We start from the raw sequence: 24,104 nt of genomic DNA on the forward strand, positions 1-24,104 counted from the left end.
AAAGTCTATCATTAGTTGCCCATCTGGCTCATCTCTAGGGTGGCCATTGACTCAATTTACTGATTTGATGTGTGTGTGAAGGGGTGAGCTCATTCTCCTTCAGAGTTCTTAAACATAGTAAACGATGTCAAAGAAGTAAATGAAGAAATCCCAAAGTAGTGGGACAGAGGGATATGAATTTATTTCTTGTCCCCACCCTTTGTTTTGGGAGGATAATTTCAGTAAGGGGTCAGTTCTCTTTGTCCTATCGTTTGTGTGTGTGTGTGTGTGTGTGTGTGTGTGTGTGTGTGTGTGTGTTTAGCGAAGCCTATTTCCTAGAAATGTACATTGGATACCACAGCTGGAAGCCTTTGTGGTACATGTGAAATTCATCGCAAAAGCATATTTGAAGTGACTTTTCTTTATTGTGATTCTCTGTGAATGTGGACCTACACCGAGAAAGTGACAAGGAGAAAAGGATCATTACTATGATCAGCATGTTCTCCCCCAAATAAATATTTTCACTTTGTTGAAAGCTATCAGAAGTCTTGAAAACTATAAATGCATAGTCGCATATAGCATGAACTGTGTGGAAATCTCACCAAGTAGAATGGTCAGCCCCAAAAGAGGCCTGAGAAAAAAGTTGTGTACTGTAATAATCTGTCAGTCCCCAATAGATGTTTTGTCTTCCTTCTTTCTCTTTTCCTGTTCCCCGTATTGACTGAATATGTGGTCTTCTTAATTTATTCTAGTCAACAAGTTTTCAGAAGCTCATAGCAGGAAATGAACTCAACCATCAATTCCATATATATATATATATATATATGGACGCCTGGGTGGCTCAGTCAATTAAGCCACTGCCTTCGGCTCAGGTCATGATCCCAGGGTCCTGGGATTGAGTCCCACATCGGGCTCCTTGCTCAGCAGTGAGCCTGCTTCTCTCTCTGCCTGCCTGCTTGTGCGCACGCACTCTCTCTCTCTGACGAATAAATATATAAATTAATTAATTAAATAAAATAAAATTATATATATATATATATATATATATATATATATATATGGGCGCAGACAAAGAGAGAGAGGAGAGGAGGGGCAGAAGGTGAGGGAGAGGGAGAATCTCAAGCAGACTCCACACCCAGCCTGACACAGGGCTAGACTCATGACCTTGACATCATGACCTGAGCCAAAATCAAAGAGTTGAACACTTAACCAATTGGGCCACCCAGATCCCCTGAACTCAACCAATATATTAGTAGCCTAACTTTATATTAGCTTTCTGGGGGACAAAAGCAAGTAGAGCACGCCACCAAGGGTGCACCACATTGCAGTTATAAATCAATTCAGTAATCACCCTGCATCCCATGTGATCCACAGAAGTGCACGCTGGCTGTAGGAAAAGCAGACAAGGCAGGGGCAATGAAGACAGCAAGTAACTGGTAAATTGAACGTAAATTAGTTCTAGTTTAGACTGCACAGGCCTTGTTCTCAGACGAAAATACAAATTTTAACACATTAATCCCCTCCCTGGAAGCTTATTTATTTGCACCTTGTTTGATTCAAGAAAGGACATAAAGGAGCCCGTTAACTGTACACCTAAGTGAGGATATCCGTGCGGGCAGGGAGATGAACGAGGGACAGAGGAGAGGACAACTTCTGAGAAAAGCTGGTGGTGATGTTCCTATCCCGGGTCAATTGCCAAGTTTTATGTGCATGCTCAAGGCAGGGACCTCATTTGTTCCTGAGCCTTCAAACAAGCATAGCAGAGGGGAAAATGAGGTTAGCTACATAAAACACAAGAACAGTTTGCTTTCTTTGTTGCTATTTCTGACACTGAAACTAAAGAATGATTCTCATAAATCTGAACAAGTGGATGCTTCATAGTGAGGGGAGCAACATTTCTAGGTGAGCTGGGGAAGTGCAACGGTGACATCACTTCTGAGTGACGCACAGCCTCTACCACAGACAATGTGTTTTCACACGTCATAGGCTGTAAGTGTTCCCTGAATTCAACAGCAAGGGAAGTTAAACAGAAAATGGAAAAAGAAGGAAATATATAAACAATTAAATAGAGGGTCAAGCTGAGAGCAGTGTTGCCAGTGTGTTGTGAATGAACCACGGAATCCAATCTGGTGCACCAGGGAGGCAACATACTACTGCGGCTACTATTACGGCTACTGATAGAATCATGGGAAGAGGAAGGGAAGAAACTAAGAGTCATGATCAATTAGGAGGTGTCGGGTCAAACTGCCTTGTCATTTTAGTGCTATTTCCAGCATTATTTAGCAACCTGCCCAGAAATAAGAAATATACACTGAGTTTTAGACATAGAAGAGAGACTAAACTAATGTAGCCAAGGGCCTTCATTTTAAAGGTGAGAAAGAGGCTCAAAGCAGTTAGAGGTCTTGGCAAAAGTCACACATCTGGGGAGAGGCATTTGGCTACACTGTTACCAAAAGCAGAAAATAAATTCTCACTCTGGCAATGCACCAGATTATTAGTGAGGCATTAATCCCAGAATACACATCCACAGAGTGTGAGTTCCTGGCTCACCTCCTCTTGTTTTCCCCAAATCTCACAAATAATGTGTGTAGGAAGAAGGAATTACCTACAAAATAAATCAGCATTCTGCATGTACTGTGCATCCATCAGTTTCCACCGTGGAGGTGCACGGTGGTCGGCGTTACTTGCTGTGCCTGTGGTATACCAATAGTCTATCTGGTCACTGGAAATACACTAAACTGTAGCCATTAAATACAGATGCTGCTTGATGTTCAAATATGATGTTTAACATCATGACTCCATTTTCATTTACAGTTATAATGAGAATAAACGTGATGAGAGGTGCCCAACGTAAGCTTACAACATAGAACTGAGCTGTTATTTTACATGTAGTGGAGGGGGAAGGGCACGGGGGGCTCAGCGCAGCCTCAGGATAAGCAGCACCTGTTGTGGTTTCAATTACATTGACAGAGCCTGTCTAGAGGACTGGAGGGGTCAGTTAAGCAGAAGTCTACTTGCAAGAGAGTGAAGGGTCACCTGGGAAAGACGCCCTCCTAAGTGGAGAGGGTGTGCAGGCATCCAAGCTGGAGCCAAATAGAACACTTGAGTTGGAAAGATGGGATGGTGAGTTACTACCCTTCAGCCAGCTGCCACGGTTCACACTGGCATTCGAGCAAGAATCTGCAAGCAGTATCAGAGGACTTTCTTTTTCTCACCAAAAAGTGTGTATTTAAGGCTTTTAAGAGTGCATGCTGGGCCACATGCCAAAGATCGGAATATCTAACAATATTAATAATTAATATCTTACTTTGCATCTCCACCCGGAGGTCCGAAAGGCGGCTAAAACACAAGTGTCCAGAAACCACAGTCAATGATAGTTTATGCCAAACCTACTGATTTCTCAGTGTTCCAGGTTTTAGTGAATGGCATGGGTCCAGTTTCCCACACCACTTCTGCCGCCTGCACAGTTTCTGTTACAAAACCACATTTCTGCCACTCTGCTACCCCTTTCTCCTCTCTACCCTTCTTCGCAGCCCTCCTCTTAGTTTCTCCAACAAACATCCCTTTCCTGCTCCTGGCCACTGCTTGAGATGCTTCTTCCATCCAAAAGGCTTCACCAGCCCCTCCAACCACCTGGCAAGATCTTGGCTATTTTCTCAAATCTGGCAGGCTCAGACAGAGTGGAGGGTACACGGCAGCTGCATACTCCCCTAGGAAAATGATGGGCCAAAGCAGAGTCCCTGCGACGGCCCTATGGGGCCACTTTGTTTCTGTTGGGATTCTGGATCGCTGTCTAAATAGATCAGTAGTCTGTAGAGCAGACATGTGCCAGATACCTTCTTCTCGTGCCCCCAGAGTTACTCACTACACTTCTCCACATCGCTGTCTGCCCAAAGAGGTCACCACCCACAAGAGATGGTAAGAGGTTATGGCTCGATGAGATTTCTGACGTTGCCCACGGGATTCTTGACATATGAGGTGTAAGAGTCCCAGCATTTTCCTCTCAAGGAAGCTGTGGGGAGTCTGTCTACGGAGGACCCCCACTGGTCTGCTACTGCGGGCTCCCTGATGTGACTGGCCTCTCAGCGCTACTGGGGTCTTTGAAGCAGCAAAGTGCTTGGGCCTCTTTCATAGGATCACATACAATATCACTTCTGTGATCACGGTGAATCCCAGCAATTGGTCCGTAAGGGAAACTTCGATAATGGCATTGTAAAATGTTTTTGTTTGTGCCTTAAAATTTAAATCCCAATTGAACAAATGCTAAATGATTTCAGACCCTCAAAGTCAGGTCTGGGTCCTGTGAGAACCACTTTTCACCTACTTCTAAAGCCCATTATTATTCAGGCATTTCTGCCAACCTTTATAACATATCTGAAAAGTTACTGTGGACACTTCTCTGCTGATCTGAAGAAATTATTATTAAAAAGGATTTCAATAAATGCATGAGTACTGGGGTAATGTACATTTGCGTTTCACTGACAAAACTGTATTTTTTACAACCACGCAGTCTCAAGTAGATCAGATTTCCTGCCCAGCAACAGTGCACTGCATTTGGCTTCTAAATGTGTGGGGAACGGTATGTTCTCACATTGGGAATTATATGCACTAGGAAGGCGGCCACTATCCAAATGGGGAAAACATAAAGAGATGGAGAAGTAACAAGATCCTACGGAGAAAGGCGTAACTTGGGGTGGCTTCTGCCATAGAACCTGGTCCATAGCCAGCAAAGACCTGAGACACAGTTCCTAAGGTCACCCAAGCCTCACAGGCCCAGAGTTAGCTCACGTTGGCCAGATGATTTCTAACCCAGTGTCCTCACCGAACCATCTGGGATGTCCCTGAACCTTGAAGTGGCTGGCTATAGAGTGGGTGCTCTCTGAAAGACAGTCACCTCCTTTCCTGCCTCAGCATGGGATGGGAGAGACGTAAGCCTTGATGTGGGATAAGAACCAAAGATATCTGCCCAAATTTTCTCACATGAAGTATGCATATTTGGAGATATTCAGTATGTGACAAAACAGTAAGTGTGAAGCAAGTGACCTCAGTCCTAGCAGGACATTTGTCACAACTGGCAGTGGTCAAGGCAAACCTCACCTCGTTTCTAGGCCTTGTGCTCACTGACCATAAAACCTTCCTAAGGTTTGAATCTCTCTAGTATGACTTCCCCTGACCCCGCCATCCCACCCCCTCCCCCAATGTCAGCAACTGCCAAAGAGCCACTGCATGTCGTTCTTCTCCTCCCCGCCTCTTCCTTTTTCTTCTTCCTTTCCTCTTTTTTCTAAGTTTTAGGAAAATGCACGCAGATTGTAAAAAATCCAAATAACTGATCTAACTCATCTACCCAGAATTCCCTCAACTAGGGCCGCCCAGTAGAATTCTGTGAGGACCGGAATGCCCTATAAAGTGACGAACACATATGCTATCTTCTCTTTCTCTCGATCGCCTTTCCAAAATTTCCTTCGAGCTTGCCCCCCTCCTCTGAGTTTCCTTCCATCCTGATCGTCCAGGGGAGTTAAAGATGCATATTTCCTATGTGCTTGAAAATTTTAGCAAATGTGTGTGTTTGGGGTAAAACAGGCAGTATTGAGAAGCACTTGCCTTTAGGCCTTTGAGAAACATACAGCAAACCAATTTTCTCCTCTTGCTAAGACTACCAATTTCATTCTCCTTAATGAGACATTTATTTCAAAACTCAAATACATAAAACTGTAATCTTAAAGGACAAAGCAAAATGAGGCTACTGTCCACCCTGGTCTTCTGTTCTGACAAACCTAAATAAAGCCTCATCTTATAAGGCAAAACTGACATTGTTATGAAAAATGTGTATTGGGCTCTGCCTTCCTGAACTTATAGATTGGCATTTCCCCAGATTTGTGATATTATTCAGTACATATTTCACCTAAACTATAGACCACAGCACATTTTCCAATCTCATGGATTTCTTTTTTTCTAAACTCATTGGAATTTCCCAAGCTCAATATAATACATACCCGTTTGAAAACAAAGATTCACTAAATTTCAAGTTGTAACAGGTAAATTTGCACTGTTTATTTTTCCAGCAAATATAAAAACTAATATTTGTGCTGACTTACTCTACTCTCATCTTCCTTCAAAATCATAGTTTTCCAAATAAAAGAAACAGAAATTCATCCGTGAACATACTGCTCCAAATTAAAACCAAAGTAATTTAAATTCTTATTAAAAGCCATTCGTGGGGTACCTGGGTGGCTCAGTGGGTTAAAGCCTCTGCCTTCAGCTCAGGTCATGATCCCAGGGTCCTGGGATCAAGCCCCGCATTGGACTTTCTGCTCAGCAGGGAGCCTGCTTCCCCCTCTCTCTCTCCCTTCCTCTCTGCCTACTTGTGATCTCTGTCTTTCAAATAAATAAAAAATCTTTAAAAAAAAAAAAAGAAAAGCCATTCGTGTTGCCTAAGAAAGCACTAGGAAGGACATATTTCAGGTAAAAAGTGTCAGATTCCAGTGTTCACTGTATCCTTCATTATGAGCATTTTGAAAATCTTTTTCTCTCCAAGAAAGACTAGCAAGGAACAGCTTAGTCTACACGGCAGCAGCTCTGTGGTATCAAGAGCCCACAATTCAGCTAATTTTCAGTTCTTATGATCCTGATTCCACAAGCTGGGATTTAATAGATGGCCGGAACATCGATAACGTGACATCTAGCAAAGAACATGTCAGTGGCATCCGTGGCCTCAACAAAGATGGTGAATCCAAAATATAAATCAAAGAAAACATAAGAACATCTCAGAAGAAAAGGCTGACAGTGATCCTGTGTGCTTAAAATATTTGAAATGCCTCGGGGAACTATGGAGCAAGTAGTGTTAAAGATAATGATGGACCAACTAGAGGTACTTGGCTTCTCTGCTAAGAGGGCAGGCAATTTGGTAGACCAGGAAAATCTTTGCACTTTTTCGGACCACGTGGGTTCAGATTAGGGCCCCACCTCATACTGTTTCTTCGGTGACTCTCTTTTTCCCTATGAACCTCGCAGCATTTTCACAAGTGTAGACAGTAAGAGGGATGCCGACCTTTCCCTATTTACATACTTGTCGTATGAATCAAGGCAATGGACCTGGGAATACTTTTTAAACTGTTACGGTCTCTACAGAGTCAACTTACATGATCGCACATTATATTGTGGCTTCAACCGCAGCACAGATACAGTGAGCTTGTCAACCCAGAGACGTGCTGATTCAATATGCAGATTTATGAATCTAAAACCTGGTGGCAGAATCGTTCAAATAAACTTTATGACGGCAGAGCAGTCTGAGGCTCACAGCAAAACCGAGTGGAAAGTGCAGTTTCCATTCACCCCCTTGGCCAACACACACTGAATTTTTGAAATCTCTCATGGACACTGTGTGTGCACAAGGTTCGTTAGGGACTGGAGAGAGATACATTTGTGACAGTGATTTCTTTGTTGAAAACTGCACTGTAGCAACATCGCAACCCAACAGAAGTCCTTCCTTCATCTTAAGTCAAGAAAGAAGGGTTTCACTGGAATAACTCAGAGAGCCTGATACGGAGTCAGTGGGAACCAGTGAGTCAGGGTGGAGGCCCCACCAGGTAAATCTAGAAGACTCAATGGACACAGTTATGCTGGGCTCTGCTTGTGATCCCAGACTCTGTTAAAACAAAACGTGGATGAGCATTCCCTTAGAAAATGAGAAGGGGCTTCATGAATGCCACCATCCCATATTCTTCCTAGAAACAACGGTAGAGCGATAGCAGAAGCTCAAGGTGGGGAGAGACATAAGGAGCACCCCCACCCCACCCCCTCAGGAAATAGCCAGCCTAACATGGGCCCTAGAGCAGGAGTACGGCGGTAAGCATTTCATGTGGCTGCCTGACTGTCTTTCGTGAGACTGCACACTTCATATGCTGAGCTGAAACTATATTTGGAACTTGGTTATCCACTTGGTCCTGGCAGAAACTGCCACCCTCTGGGACGCTAATGCAGGGCCATTAGTGAAAGACAAAAGCATCATCAGTGAAAGGAGCCATCAGTGCTCAGACACAGCTTGGTGGATTGTGAGCTTTTTCTACTGGAACTGCCTGGACCCGTCTTATAAAAATCACTACCGGGCACCCAGGTTCAAGTGGCGCACCACACCATCATGTATGGTCCTGTATTCTCAGCTCCTGACTGGTGGCCACCACACCTGCTCTCTGGGAATGGTCATTTCTAATACACTTCTTGATTCTTCAGCTTGAATACCATCGCTGTTTCAAGAATGAGGTACCGATGTAAGCTCCCTTTTGACCTTTCTGCAACTCAGACTTGTGTTCTAGAATGTTCTGGATCTACCCTCGCCTGTCCACACAAGCCCTACCCAAGGGCAAACAGGCATGTGCTGGCCCTGTCTCCCACAGCATCCTTATCTAGCAACGATGTTTCTTTCACACGCTCGCCATACCGTTCCTGACTCTGAACCTTTCACAGAAAAATGAATTTCTTTGAGGCAAGGAGATACTTTCAGCCTTTCTTACATTTGAAAGTCATCAATTTACAAGAGAAAGGAAGACCCAGGAAGTAAACCATTTTAGCTTCTTTAAACATATAAAGAGCTGCCTAATAGACGGTTCCCTGAATTTTGTTCTGTTTTCAAAGAGTAGAGCTACAAGTTGGGGTGAAGATCGACTTCAGGGCAAATAACAGACAAATGACAGATAACAGGGCAAATGACAGAGAGTCCGTTAAAGTTCCATACAATGACAACAGTTAACTTGGAAAGAAATGATTCCTCCCGTACTAAAAGTGCCAGAGCAGAAGACAGGGGACAAACACTGAGCATATACTGTAAGAGCAATTTTTGTATCTGGAGGACATTTGGATTGGAAGACGACAAAGGCCATTCCTATTGCAGGATTATGCGTAGGCAGGGGCATACAGTAACTATGATGTCATCAGTTCAGTGATTCATTCACTCCACAGATCACGTCTAACCATCTTCACTCATCTAGCACTGTTCTAAAGCAAAAAGATGGAAAAGGTATAGTTTTTGTCTCAAGGCACTAAGTCTAGGAATGGTATAGAGTAGAGGGGTACCCAGGGAACAGAGTCTTTCATTTCTTGGTCACACTCCATTTATTTTGCGGGATATATTTACATAGACCTATATATATATAAATATAATCATCTTTCCTGTATCTGTTTATGCAAAGCTTAAATCCTAGCTTTACGGCAACATTACACAACTCACAGATTATAGGACGTTTGTTTTCACTCACCATATGACATTTGCTTTCCCTGACCCTCTACCTAAACTACTTCAAATAAGATATTTTATTCAGCAAGGAAGAGAAATAACAGGATTTTTCATTTATTTTTTAAGACATTATGGTGGGGAAAGTTGCACTTGTCCATGAGATGATGCTACAGGCTCAGCTTTAAACGACGGCCATATCTGATCATTTAAATGGTAGGTCAGGGTATGTTAATTAGTACAGCTTTGTAAATTAATATGAAATTCCCAGGGAACCACTGAAGATATAAAAGACATAAAATTCAAGGTCATGATGACTCTAGACAGAAATGTAATTCTCCGAAACTAGCTGGGAGAACTCCTGGTTTAATCATACAAACAAGTGATTGTAGGGACTCAGAAAGGTAAGTGGCGCTTGGGAGGCTCATGCCATGGCTTCCAGCTTGGTTAGTGCCAAGCTCTCCAACAAACCAGTGGACCTAACCCGTCACTTAGAAAGCAGCCGTAACGCATGAGAGCTCCCCTCTAGTTTCCCCGGGTCCCTATGTTCCACGTACACCAGTGCTCTTCACTAAAGGAAAACATCCAGGTTTCACTTTTTATCCAAATTTCCACTCCCATTTTAGGAGATGTAGTCTAGTAAATCTGGCTTTTTTTGGGGAAAAAGCTGCAGAGGAAGGCTCTATGCTCCCTCAGTCCTAGTATGAAAATGAATGTATCTCAATATGGGTGCTTTGAATAAGAATCTAAACTCAGGTTCCCAGATTTAATTCTCAGTGTGCCTCCTTTCGCACGGTGGACCCGAGTAAAGTCAATTTACCTCACCACTTCTCATCAGGCTTCACTGATGCATTTATGCAGGTAGCTTAATATTCCCTGATGAAAGATGGATGTGTGCATTAGTATCAATGCTTCTGTAAAATGACTGCAAAAACATGTCACAGTCCTGATCTGTAGTCTTGTCTAATTCTGTAGCAGCGTCATTCGGTGTGGTTCTCCCACCTCCCACATTTTCTTAGTGCTAGGTAATATATTTGTTCTTTACAAAGTATTGGCAAAGATCTACTATGGAGTAAGACAGGGCTCCTAAATTCCAGTTATCTTTCCCAGTGAGGTTTTTGGACCATGTACTTCTTAAGCAAAGAACAAATAAATTAGCCCACTGCCCTAAATATCTATTTTTTTCTTTACCCAATTCTTGATAAAGCTTCTATGTGGTCAAATGGATATCAATTTCACTCTGTAAACAACCAAGGAACTGCATTTATGTACAGAAACAACTGTTGAAACAACAACTGCATTCACACACAAAAACAAGTTCAAGACTGACTGAATTCCTAGGGTAGCCACAGTGATACAAGTAGAGTATATAATTGGATAATACAGACTCAGTAATGAAAGTGATGAATTCATGGAAGTTATCTACAGCAATTACACATTTACAAATATGGCAGCCATCAGTCATGGCCCACCCAACATCCATCTCCTTCTCTCTCCTTACTGACAGAATGCTGGTTTTGTTTGTAGAAGCAGTGGACCTAAAACAGTGGATAAATAAGATTGGTCTAAGCCAATCATGGATATCCTGTTCTTCTTTGGAAAACACTTGCTTTGCAAGCTTCCTTTGTAATTACCGGTGGCCATATGACCAAGTTTTGGAGAAGCCATATAAGGAGAAGCCTGCAAACAGACTTCTAAAAATTATTGTTAGTATTTCCTTTTTTAAGTAAATGAGACCTACAGGCTGTTCCCCATCACCCCACCCTACTGCAGACTTGATGCCATGATGCCCAGGGCTGTGCCATGGATGGTGGATAGTAAAGTACAAACGACTCCATCTTAACCCTTACTAGTTAAGCACCTGTTAGGTGAGTGTTCATCCCATCACTGCCAGGGGACAGCATTGTTAGCCAATTAACAAGGAACCGCAGTTCTAAACTATGATACATTTAACGGCAAGTTAAAATGAAATAATAAAGTATAGGGAAAACTTTCTTTGAGAAACCTTATCTCTTCTTTATGGTTTATAAATACCTTCAGGTTGTGATTTTGCCAAAATATTCTAAGTAGTTCCAGTAGATATTTCTCTTGTTTTTAAAGGTGTCATCTTGAACAAAGAATAAAGTGCTAGGTAGCTCAACCAAACAAAGAATAAAGTGCTAGGTAGCTTAATCACTTTCCAATGACCATACGTCATTAATGACTGACAAACTTTGGAAAACTTTTACCATCATTCACATAAAAAATGACATTGATGTAACAATGCATATACATGAAAATTAAAAAGAGAACTATACAAATATAAAAACTAAATGAGATACTTGGGCAAAGTACTGAGGTTAGACCCTGGTGTTTGGTAAACATTCAATAAACTAGTTCTTAATAATACTCACTCCTCACCATAGATAGAGGATAGATTAGATAGAGAGATAGATATAGAGAACTCAATACACTTTAAAATACGTACACGTACATCTTAGAATAGCATGATTTAACTTTGTACCTATAGTTTCCAAAATTTCACACTGTCATCACGGGTGTGGGACACGGCAAAACGTGCAGGCGGAAATGGTGAGGCACCGTTTATAGCTTGACAGGATAACGGCTTGATAAGAACCGCAGCTCCAGGGGCCTCTGACGCCGTGACCGCCCTACAGGTGTGCTCCGGGAACGCGCATTTGTACGATTGCTTTGTGTTTTCTCAAAAAGTTATAAGTAAATGCACGATTTAAAAAAAATCACTTACTAATACAGAGTCCCTAAACAGAGAAGCAGTGAAAAGCTTTCTCCACGAAAGTCCAAATGCGAATTATTAACCAGATTAAAATGTCAGTGAATTACCAACACCAACCAACATTTATGCAGGCTTCAACTTGCTGAAATCACTCCAACTAATAACAAACGACCAAGGAAAAATTCTGGAAAGTTGTGACACACATTGTGGCTCTGGCAAAACTCTCAACCTAAGAATTTCTGTAACTGAACAATGGAGCTGCACATTGCCACCTACGGTCACCTGTAGCTCGGCTGGAAAGCATTTCACTTACTTCATAAATAAATTTACATCTGACTTTTATCACAAGCAATTTCATATGTGCATTTGACATTTTATTTATTTCAATGGATAACTGTATTTTTACTTCTTGTTTATCAACTATTAAAGATTCACATTAATGTAATATAGGAAAAAATGAACTGCTTTTATTTTCCATCCCACAAAAACACATTTATGGTTTTCATGTGTTTGTTTTTCTAATGAGAAGTTCGCTTTGATTTAGTAATAATCAGCAGTCCTCCAGAAACAAACACTTTCGTCCAGTAAAGAGGAGTGTGGCTTAGGTGGCTGCTAGCCGTCGGGATTATTCCTCAGGGATCCTGGGTTCTAGATTCCCAGAACTGTCCTGCTGGGACTGCTCCCCATGCACGACCGCTACTGCATCTGTCGTTCTCGCTGTTCTGTTCCCCAGACTCGCTGCTCATCTCCTGCTCCCGCTTCTGCTTGCCTCAATGCAGCTTGATCAAGAGCCCACTGAGGGCCTCCCTGGTGTCCATGTCAGTGACCCGTGATTGTTACACCGATGGCCCGGCCAACAGGAAAGACATGATCCCAGAACTACTATTGTCAGATGAAGTATAGAGAACAAGATGAATTTCAGATAAAAGGTAAGTAGTGCAGTTACATCCCATGCAGGGTCTGGAATGTACCTATCCTAAAAGGGTATTCGCTGGTTATCTGAAACCAAATGTAGCTGAATACCAGTGTGCTAACTGGCAGTCCTGCCCAGGATCCCCCAGTACGAGGAGGATGTGGGGCTCCCTTCTCCACGGCTCCGAAAGTGCCAGCTCCCACTTTTGCCCAGGTTCTCAGGCAGACTGATGAAAAACGACTCTGTTCTCCTTCTCCTCTAAACCATGAGGCTCAAGTCAAATTCAAGAGGCCATTCTGCTCCCTCCACTTCCTTCTTCTCTCATTTACCGCTCTCCTCCCACCAGAATCCCCGCGAAAACATTGGAGGAGTCACTGAGAGCCATTAAAATGACCTCGAACTTTAATGAAAAAATTTTATCTTCAGACTGTGTTCTTCTATACGGGCATGTTCTGTGGCCTTTTGTAGGAGGGGCTTCTAGGGAAGTCAGCTGAAAATTCACCAAAAGCTGATTTATCGAATTAACAGAAAAGTCAATTTACATAATATAATTATTACTTGATTATTTATAAGCTGTGTTGCTTGGTCTTGGTGTTCTGAACTCTTCATTTTTTAAAAAAAAGTTTATGTAAACTCTTTCGCGTTCCTCCCCACATTTATTTGCACTCACAGGCAGTGCAATATTTTTTGGGGGGGTAGAATTTAGGGATTCTGCACTTACACAGAACAGCTGGTGCTCATCACACCAAGTGGCCTCCTTAAACCCCCTCCCCCATCTGGCCCATCCCCCACCCTCCTCCATCCCTCAACCCCCAGTCTGTTCTCTATCTTTCAGAGTCTCTTAAGATTTTTTCCCCTGAGCTCTTCAGATGCCCTCCCTGCTTTCAGTGTGCCGTGTGCGCAACATCCTCTTTCCTGCTCTTTGCCTAGATGGCCTCGAGCGACAGCAGGAAAGAGCTGGCACAGAAACAAATCTAACATCTCAGATGTTTGTATGGATAGAAAACTGTTCGGTTCACGCTGGAGATGCCATTTCAACAATCCAGTTCGATATAAGACGCTGCAGACTTTATAATCGGTTAAAAGAAATTTGGGGGAAATGGGTAACTAATAGAGAAATTGGTGGGAAAAATGAACATTCTGGAAAAACAGAACAACTGAAATAAACAGTAGAAAGAAATCAGTATAACCCAAAAGTTCTTACATGAAAAGTTAGAGTCCTGAGTATATTCAAAGGACTATATGATGGATATGGTCAAGAAGAAAACTTCCATAAGATGAATTCACCTATCACCTTTAGCTTTCAATAAACTAGGCATTTCTTAAAATCTGATAAGAAAATATATCACTGAATATGTTTAAGATAATCAAATGAATAGTGCGATCACAATATAGATAAAAAATTCCAAAAGAGTGTTCCATAATGAAATTATTCCTTATAATTATTTTTGTAAATTTGGTAAAACTGGTCATATAAGTTAGCAAATTAATCTGTAGTCACTGGAGATAGATCCTGGTGGTGAAGAGTATTTTTAAGTCTGAACACTAGGCATGGATTATCCAAAACTACTGTAAGTTTTAGGAGAATGACACTAGTAGCATTCACTTACAATTTTACATCCATTATATCGGTTGGCATTGATAACCCTGAAGAGGCTTGGATGAACCCAATTTTGGTAGGTCATTTTACATTTAGAATTTACAGTGCTCGATCTATTTGTAAACTATCAAAAATAATGCTTTAATATAAAATAAATCATCGAAACTTAAAATTCTTTATGATAATCCTTTGAGGTTTGGTTTATTATTATTACTTATTTATTTTTACCTTAGACTGGCTCTTTTGTAGGTATTGATTTGGGAAAGAGAAAAAGAGGAAAACCTTTTAATCTCTCAATCGTTTGTCAGTCACTCTCCATGGGATGGTTGATTAGCATGAGGCCATCCCTGTGGCTGAGACAGCTGGTGTTCTACAGTGAGGACCAAAAGGAATACAACACAAAGAAGGTGGGCTTCGGAAAGATGGAGGAAGGAGAGTCACTACAGCCCAGAGAAATCTCAGGCAGAACTGATGGCAGGAAGTGAGTATGGGGGTGCCCTGACACCTGCAAGAGGCAAGACTTGCACTGTGTTCAGCTCCCTCTCCATCCTAAATCCTTGACGTGAGATGAATCCACACAAAAACTCACTTCTTCATAGGCCTAACATCATAACACAAATCAAAACAGACTTCAGGGCCATTTTTGACATCCAAAATGGGCTTTAAAACATAAAATAGAGGGGTGCCTGGGTGGCTCAGTGGTTAAGTCTCTGCCTGCAGCTCAGGTCATGATCCAGGGGTCCTGGGATCGAGCCCCGCATCGGGCTCTCTGCTCAGCGGGGAGTCTGCTTCTCCCTCTCTCTCTTCCTGCCTCTCTGCCTACTTGTGATCTCTCTCTGGGTCAAATAAATAAATAAAATCTTTAAAAAATTTAAAAAATATATATAAAAATTAAAAAATTGAATTAAAAATAATATATATATTTAAATAACATAAAATAATTTGCGATGATTCTTTCATTAAAATCCAAAAGCTCAGAAATGCCTAACAATTGAATAAATAAGTAAAAGCATTATAACACATTCTCATTTCCTAAATAAGCTTAGATATATCCAAAGTCTTTATTATATAGCTTTTAATATTAAGAGAAGCAAGTAGACTCCATACTAACAATTAATCTGTAACAAATATTAAGTTTAGGAATGATTATACATTTAGACAATATTTCTTAATAAATTTCCTCACATAAATTGTTCCTAATCTATAAACCAATTTTAAATAAAATCCATCATGCCAGGCATTTTACATCTTACTCTATTTATTGGGCCATTTCTCATCAGAAACCTTTTAGCTTTAATGCTATTCCATGGCAGAGTATCTCATTAGAGTGGCAAAGATAAAGTTCTTTTTGAGATAAAGTAATTATAGTGATTGTAGGGGGAAAAAAGTCTCCTAGAGTTCTTGGCTGCAGTAATCTCCTGGCTTCTGATTCATGGGGAAACTAATAAACTGAGTGGAAACCACAAAATGTTGATGGTGGATAATTCAGGGTACCCCGAATTTGTGCTGGGGAGATGAAAAATTTGTAACCTTCATCGAACTAAGGAGTCCTGGAGGTATAAGCTTAGGGTGTGAATTCAGCAACTGCTTTGATGCATTTTTTGGCAGAAAACTCTTACCCTGAATGAATGTCAGTTAAGAGCAACAGTTTCTGAATGTTTACTATGTAACTCCACGCTCGCTATTTCCTTTTCTCAGTGCTACTACATTCTTGAGAGAGTTAAACCATTTAATCCACAAAAACTTTCATGAAATTGTTTCCTTCCATTTTACGACAAGAAAACAGAGACAACAAGTTTAAGTCACTTGCCCATAGGCGCACAGCCACTAAGCAGCAGAACTCAAGTCCAGAACATCTGATAGGAAAGGGACTTCAGGAAGCCATTTTCTCCAGCTCTCTGCTCCCAGATGTTTCCAAGTTCAATATTGCAAGATAGAAAATCCTATGCCATGTGCTCTCTCCCCTTGATTCCACATCCGTTCTTGCTTCTGATTATTTTTAGTTGATAAATTATTTTATTCATAAATATTATTACTGTATTTTAAGGCTGTGTCCTGTTAGAGAAACAAGTCTGTTTCTCCCTATTCCAGAAGCTCTGTTGTCTTCAGGAGGCTGCATCCTCCTGGAGTGTGGGCAATGGCTGGAAAAAGTGGTAGGGAGGGACACGGGACACAGGACACAGGAGAGGGCACTCTTAGGACTTAGGGAGCAGGAGCCCGCAATGTTGAGGAGGAGAAGCTGTCTTAGCATGACCCCTGTGAACAGGTTCCTCACCATGAGCATCATATTCTAACAAAACTTCATCAGCCCGAGCACAATTCTTCACACGTCACACAGTCTCTGGAAGTTTTGTGTTCTTATGAATTGGTCCCCAGGTATCTTTGACAGCTTGCCAGAGGCCCATTCCTCTCCACCACACTTCCATAAGACGGACCAGAAGGACCATACCTGCTGTAACCTTGAATTTGCAGAGTCCTGGGGGAGGAGAGACAAGTATCTTTAAGCTTCTTGGTGCTGCTTCTTATTCCAATTTAAGTTCCTTCTTTGGTTTCCAGTCATTTCTAAAAGCTGTGTATTTTCTACATATCTTGGAAAACTTTATTTTTTCTGTTCATATTTTTTTTTGTATTAATGAAAAAAAAGAAACGCCTCGAAGCTATGACTTGCTCATCATTTGAGTTTCCATACTAACAAGGGAGACAGTGATGGCACAGGTTCCTTTAGGTTGCCCATTTTTATTGTTCAAGCACATGATCAGAGATACATATGCAAGTACAAAGCAACCCTCCTTCTGAGCTCAAGCCTGTGCCATTTCTGTGTGGACCCACATGGACACTCTTCCAAAGGCAAATGAAAATTGGAGGCCTGCCATGTTTTTCCAATCAGCCGCTGTTCACTATTTTCCAGTGAGCATTCATGTTTGCAAGGGCTATTTTGGTTAGTGGAAACACTCGTCAAGGTCGCCATGAAATAAAGAAGGTAGTTTGATTTAAATTTGGAGGAAAACCTGATGTCCCAGCTGATTTTCAATTTACTCTCAAGGTCAAGCTGAAACCTTGGACATCAGCTTCCCCACCCTAACACCATGACAGAAATGGCTACCTGTCCTCCTTGCCAATTCATTAGAAGCATCAAATTAAATGTGAAACATGTAAACAATTAAACCTTAGAGCATTATGTATGAGAGGCCACTCATTATCTTGCATACAAATTTTAAAAAGCACTGAGGAAATGTTGGCGTTACAAATAAGGGCCCCACAACAACAGAAAACAATTAAGAGTTTACTATCAAGAGTCACGAAAGGCCAAGGGACATTGTAGACTGATTTTTTTCAGACCAGAAGAAATAAAATTATATTAAAAAAAGAAATAGCCCAGGTAGCTAAGTAGGTTCTGATTTTTCTCTTTGTATATAAACAGCTCCCTACAGGAGCTCAGAAAAACCACATCCATTCGATGCTCCGCTATGGAACTTGTCAGCCACACAAAGTCCTTCCTTTTTATTTTTTTCTTGACTAGAGAAAATTCTGTCAGTTGTAGATCTCTTTAGAGTTGGAAAAAAGGAAGCCTAAGAGTTGCCTCTTCTCTACCGAGAAATCCCTCCCCTCAGCGGATTTTAGCTCCTGCCCACCCACTGCTGAGCGCGAGCCTGCAGACTCTCGAGATTATTCAGAAGCTCCACAGAGCAGGTACTGGAAGGTACTACTGAGTGTGGATGTTTGTCATTGATAAAAAATCAAAGGGCCTGTTCTACTTATTCACCGTGTACCAGTGCTGCTGCATCTAGTAACTATACTAAAAGTTTGGATTAAAAAAAATAAATAAAAAATAAGATTAAACAAAATAAAATGAAATTTCAGATTAAATAAGTACTCTTTAAAACATCTTTCCCATTCTCCTTAAATCTTTATGTAGCACCCTGTCTCCCCCCACCAAGAGTATTTCGGAAGGACAGTTTAAGTATAGAGAAGTAGCTGGGTAATAGGACACTAATGACCAGATCTGTAGAGTGGACCTGTGGAAAATGCAGGGCTCTAAAGAAACCCATAAGACTTTCCATCCCTAGCACCAATGTTGTTAACTGTGTGACGTTGGGTTCATTACTTAACTTCATGGAGTCTCTTATTAAAAACACTAGATAATGGGCGCCTGGGTGGCTCAGTGAGTTAAGCCTCTGCCTTCAGCTCAGGTCATGAGTCCTGGGATCGAGCTCCGCATCGGGCTCTCTGCTCAGCAGGGAGCCTGCTCTCCCTCCCTCTCTGCCTGCCTCTCTGCCTACTTGTGATCTCTCTGTCAAATAAGTAAACAAAATCTTTAAAAAAAAAAACAAACACTAGATAATAATATCTACGTTGCAGGTCTGTCATGAGAATTAGAGAAAAACACAAGCACCAGAATATAAATGCAATGAAGGGACTCAATAAGTGGTAACAAAACAATCATAATTTTTATGATGATGTGATTATAAATGCCAACTATGGCTTCTGAAGTATGTGGATATAATGAATCCACGTGTCAAGGCCCAAGAATTGACACCGTTTATTTCCCATTATTTGCTTTGTGCCTCACTATGGGCAAGGTACTGGGTGACATGCTGAAAAGACACCAGAGATCTGAACCCACAAGTTCTCCAGTACAAGAGGCTTTACCGACACTTGGAATATGCACAAATGGGCAATTGCACAGAACGTGGAACAGGAATTTAACGACATCTGAAATAAAGTAGCTCAAGTCAGAGCCTATCAAGGGAGAAAATGATGAAGGAAAAGGCCAGATAGCTCTAGAAGAACTTGAGAGAGGGGTTAACAATGTACAGAGCAAAAATAATGTGGGGAAAATAAAAGTCTGCATTGCGTAATCAAATGCAGAGCAGTTCTAGGAACTGACAAAGCCCGGCGGGGTCATGGCAGTGGGCCCCTGAGACAGGACAGAGCCTGGACCGCTGGGGGTATGAGATCCTCACTCCAAGGACCTGAGGGTCTGAGTGAACAGCTGAGGGGGCTACGCGAGCTTCTGGATAAACAGCGTCAGAGGGAAGATGCTTCCACTTCTTTGAAAGGAGTTAGCTCAAGTCTGGATTGATTTCACGGTGAAGGACACAAACGTGTGTGTGTGCGTGTGTGTGTGCGTGCGCTAAATACTCATGGATAATAATTTAACAAGTAACAAGAAAGCATTTAAGATATCTAATGATTGATGTTCCAGCTACTGTTCTTTCTTTTTAAGATTTTATTTATTTATTTGAGAGAGAGAATGAGAGCTCATGTGCAGGGAGGGAGGGCAGAGAGGAAGCAGCAGACTCCCCTCTGCACAGGGAGCCTGACGCGGGGCTGGATCCCAGGCCCCCGGGATCATGACCTGAGCTGAAGGAAGACCCCTGACCAACTGAGCCACCCAGGCGCCCCTCTAGCCACTGTTCTAAGTACTCTTCATATAGTAACTAACCTTTACAAGAAATAAGAAGTAGATACCATTAGCCCAGGTAACAGATGTCCCCAAGCTGACACAGATGGGAAATAATGATGTAGGAATTCTAACCCAAGCTGTATGGAGAGTCTGGAGAGTCATCTTCTTAAGTTCTCAGCGTACAGCTTCTCAGCAATGACTCACTGGAGTTAAGTGCTTACAACACACAAGGTGCCCTCCAAGCACCTAACGGTAACGCACCATTTCACCTGTATGGTACGATGTGCATTTAGACAGATGCTCCAGGTTGCTTTTTCTTTTGGCCTTCTGTTTTTTTTTCCCCCCACATGGGGTGTATTCTTACATGAGAAATTTCACATAAAAAAATCCATATTTATGGTTTCTCTTAATTAAATAAAAGATTGGCCACGTTAGGCACCCCCAACCACCACTTGCTAACAAACTGGCAGGAGCAGCCTCCTTATCTGGGCCTTGGTCTGCCCCCACCATGGTCCTCACTGCCCCCCAATTGCAGCCTTCTGACCTAAGACTCAAGTCAGCTGTCTGATCACTGGGGATATCCAAGCATATGACACTCGGTGCAAACATACCTGTGTGGTAAAAAAATGGGGAGATACAAGTTTAGATCACACAGCCCAGTTCAAACCCCGAGTCTCACAAGCTCATTTCCTTAATCTCTTTAAGCCTAAATCTAAAATAAGGTCACTGACCATCCTTAGAGTGTTATGAAATAAATACATTAGATAACACATGAAAATAATTAAGCTTGGGACTCAATGATAATTTGTTATGACTGTTTTCACTAAGAACAATTCAAAGTGGTGAGGTGATCGAGACTGGAGCACAGACCAGAAAAACAGAAGAGGCTGTTCAGTGCATTGGAAAAGGCTTATGGCAGAGGAAAGAGTCCAGTGGAAGAGAAACTTCTATAGGACCTTAAGAGCACATTTCCCAGACAGAAGCACTGCGCGGCGACACCCCCAGAAAGAGGTCCAGTCGAGTGGATCCATCACTCATAAGCTTTGTCTCCCTAAATGCAGTCCCAGCATTCTCCTGGGTAGCGGAGAGGTTATATCATAGTGAAACACTAGGCTGCATTTTTGAGTAATTCTACCATCTTCCCCAGGCTGGAGGCCAGGATCCTCGATTACTCCATTATTGTGTGTATCCTTCATGTTCTTCCACGCTGCTCTGTTACAACTTTCCATGGGCCACCACCCCGACCTAGGCCCACAGTTCCTCCTGCATGAACCCCAGGAAGTGTCTATTAATTAACCTCTTTGCCCTCAATCTGTGGCCAACTTCAGTCCCAATGACAGACGGTTACAGCACTAATAAAGGTTCTAAAATGTCATTTTACAGATTGCCTTTATTTTTAACATTTTCTCTTGGCTCCCCATTGCCTGTGGAATAAAAATATAAATGAAGCCATCATAGGGGCCTGGTAGTAAGGGTGTCCGTGACCCCACTTCAGCCCCCCATCACCTGAAGACCCCTGACCTTGACCTTTGATCGTGCCAACAAGAACGCCCTCCTCACTCACGCCCATTCACGTCTGCATCAACTTTAGCTAAATCCTACACAACCATCACGAGGAAGCCATGGCCTTAGCTTTGCGCATGGTTCATATCAGGGTCCATCACGTTTTCTTGAAGGAGCCAGAAGCAGATAGGTCAGGCTCCGCAGGGCATCCAGTCTGGGAGGCAACTACTGAGCCCCGCCCTGGGCACGGAAGCTGCGCAGATGACAACACGTCAGGAGATGGTCGGCGCTGCCCTCTGCTACGGCGTCATCACGGGCACGGAGACCGGATCTAAACTTCAGAGTGCATACACGGGCCACCCAGCATTACTCTTTGGATATCGCCCAGCCACTTAAAATGCAAAAACATTCTTAGCCCGTGAACCGCAGAATCCAAACGGAGACCACAGATGGCAGCTTGCCCGCCGCGGTTTCACATGCACACCGTGGGCAGTCCACGACTCTCCTTTTCACACCTTTACTGAGATAGGGCTTAGCGCAATCTCGAGTGCACCGTCTCCCATCAACAGTCCAGTGGATTCTGGCACAAGTATCGAACTGCATTCTGGTCACACCCATCAAGACATGACACACTTACAGTGTCTCAGAAGGCTCCTTCCCGGCCTCTTCTAAAAGACACCTCCACCAAAGCCTGACCTCTTTTTGTGACAGACGCGCTCTTGATGATGCTTTTAGGGAGGCCTGGACAAGCGCATGGAGACAACAGCCCAACACTACCTAATGTGCTACAGAACAATGTATTTGTAAGTGAAACTCCAAATCCCATTAACCATTGCAAACGCACAGCAGTATCTTTTATTTTCGGTCATGAGTCTTCTCTGATTAGCAACCCCAAAAGGCAGCTCTGGAAACAGACATTCGGTTTTTCTGGGCAGTCTCTGCAAACGCCAGAGCTCCTTACCTGGGCCAAGGTGAGCGTTGCCTGTTGGCAGGTGCTGCACTGTACCCGGAGTTTTCCCGGCTGTACTCTCCGACAGGGGCCTTTGCAATAGACATAAAAGCTGTTGTAGGTTCGTCTACCTGCTGGTGGTGAGGGGAGGAAGAGAGAAAGTAGCCAATCAATGGTGAATCCAAATTGAGACCAATTTTAAAAAGATCCCCCCAGAAGCATTTTGAAACATTCGTGGGATAAAGATTCCGATGAGGATACAACAATTTAATTTAGGAAATCTGCTCTTATGCTCAAGAGTGAAAATCTTTCCTTCTTCTTGCCAGCAGCGCTGTGACTTACTCAGCAAAGTGAGCGACCGTTGCTGCCCGGAGAGCCGGCCAAGTGCATTTGCAACATGGGGAATGGAAATGCATTCTGTGCCGCTCAAGTTTGTAAAAAGGACAGGAAATGTAGAGACTATTGGAAATTTAAAGACCACTGCTCCTGAATTCCATTTCATGCTTCTGTACACAGTTCTGAAGGCTCTGGCTATTCCTCTTAAAATCTTATCTAAAGGGACATACCAGCCCATTTCTTGTGCTATGGCTGACATCACCATTTGCTGGGTTCTAGTGAAGTCTTTCCAACACACAGTCACACACAAAGTAAGACGAGAGTCCCGAGGGGTTTAAACAGAGCCCGGCATCGGTGTATAGAAACGGTTTTGTGTTTCACTAGTATTCTCTACCTAGACAAATGCCATTCGAACAACACAAGAAGAAAAGCTGGACCAAAAAAAAAAAATCAATAACTAAACATCTCTCATCACTTCTCTCAAATGTCAGCGTACAGAAACAGTGTTATTCCGTACATTAGAGGGACCTTTCAGAGCAGCGCCCCACTGTCATTTCTGCAAAGAACTCACTAATAAATGCCTTTTTAAATGTATAATATTACTAACTAGTTCTTTTAATCCTTACACCTTCACTTCATGTTGGGTGAGGGTTACATAAAATGTCATGGAATATGGATTTTGCTTACAATTTTACTATGAGCGTCAAGATTATGTGCAACTAGTAAGGAATATTTTATTATGAGTGAAAACCTTCAGTATCCCAAACAAATACGGCTTATTTTTAAAGATGGCACAAAATAATGAGAAACAAAGACCCTAAAGTCTTATGCAGCCCCATTTATTTCTTACTAATTTATATGAAAAAAAAGCCTCTGTAGGCATATTGAATTATCATTTCTTCAGCCATCTTTACTAAAATTGTAAGTGACAATACTTTGTAAAATGTAAAGCACAATAAAAATGTTAAACATAATTTTATCATTTCTTACCAATATATTTTATAATTATTGCTCTCCAGAGATTAATATTTAGCTTCTACTGTGAAAGGAAGATAAAATATATAAACATATGTTTGTAGTGATAAGAAACTATCATTTTCTGATGCTTCTTTGTAGCTTTACTGCCGTACTGTGCAGGATATTCAAGTCTATAAATATCACATTGTTACTAGCAAATGTAATAATTATGTAAGATATAGTCTTAAGGTTTTCTATATGTCATAAATGCAATGGATAGAACCATATATTAAAGTTAGAGAAATACCATGACAACGGATAGAATATAGAAGACCACAAGGACTACATTTTTCCTTTGTACCAAGAGCTTAGTGAAGGAGCAGGAATCCTTAATGCAAAAACCTTTATCAGAAATAGGAACAAATGCAATTCACAATTTTTATAACCTACTGCTGTAAAGGTTAATCAATTAAAAAAAAAGAAAAAAGGAGGAGGAGGAG

The 24,104-nt window shown here is 42.0% G+C and overlaps 1 protein-coding gene across 6 annotated transcripts in view; it reads right to left on the reverse strand.

Moving 5' to 3' along the window:
• Positions 1–24,104, reverse strand: part of PRKN (parkin RBR E3 ubiquitin protein ligase) — a 1,375,032-nt gene that overhangs the window by 810,976 nt on the left and 539,952 nt on the right. For 5 of the 6 annotated variants that reach the window (XR_007128111.1, XM_047733473.1, XM_047733472.1 and 2 more), the window contains one exon: positions 22,324–22,445. Coding sequence is in view for 5 of the 6 variants with exons in the window: in XM_047733473.1 (XP_047589429.1) it covers positions 22,324–22,445 (122 nt within the window). In the remaining variant the exon portion in view is untranslated. The remainder of the gene's footprint in view (positions 1–22,323; positions 22,446–24,104) is intronic. The other variant, XM_047733471.1, reaches the window with a different exon arrangement.

Source organism: Lutra lutra, chromosome 6 (assembly GCF_902655055.1).
Source record: "Lutra lutra chromosome 6, mLutLut1.2, whole genome shotgun sequence".
NCBI classification, from domain to species: Eukaryota; Metazoa; Chordata; class Mammalia; order Carnivora; family Mustelidae; genus Lutra; species Lutra lutra.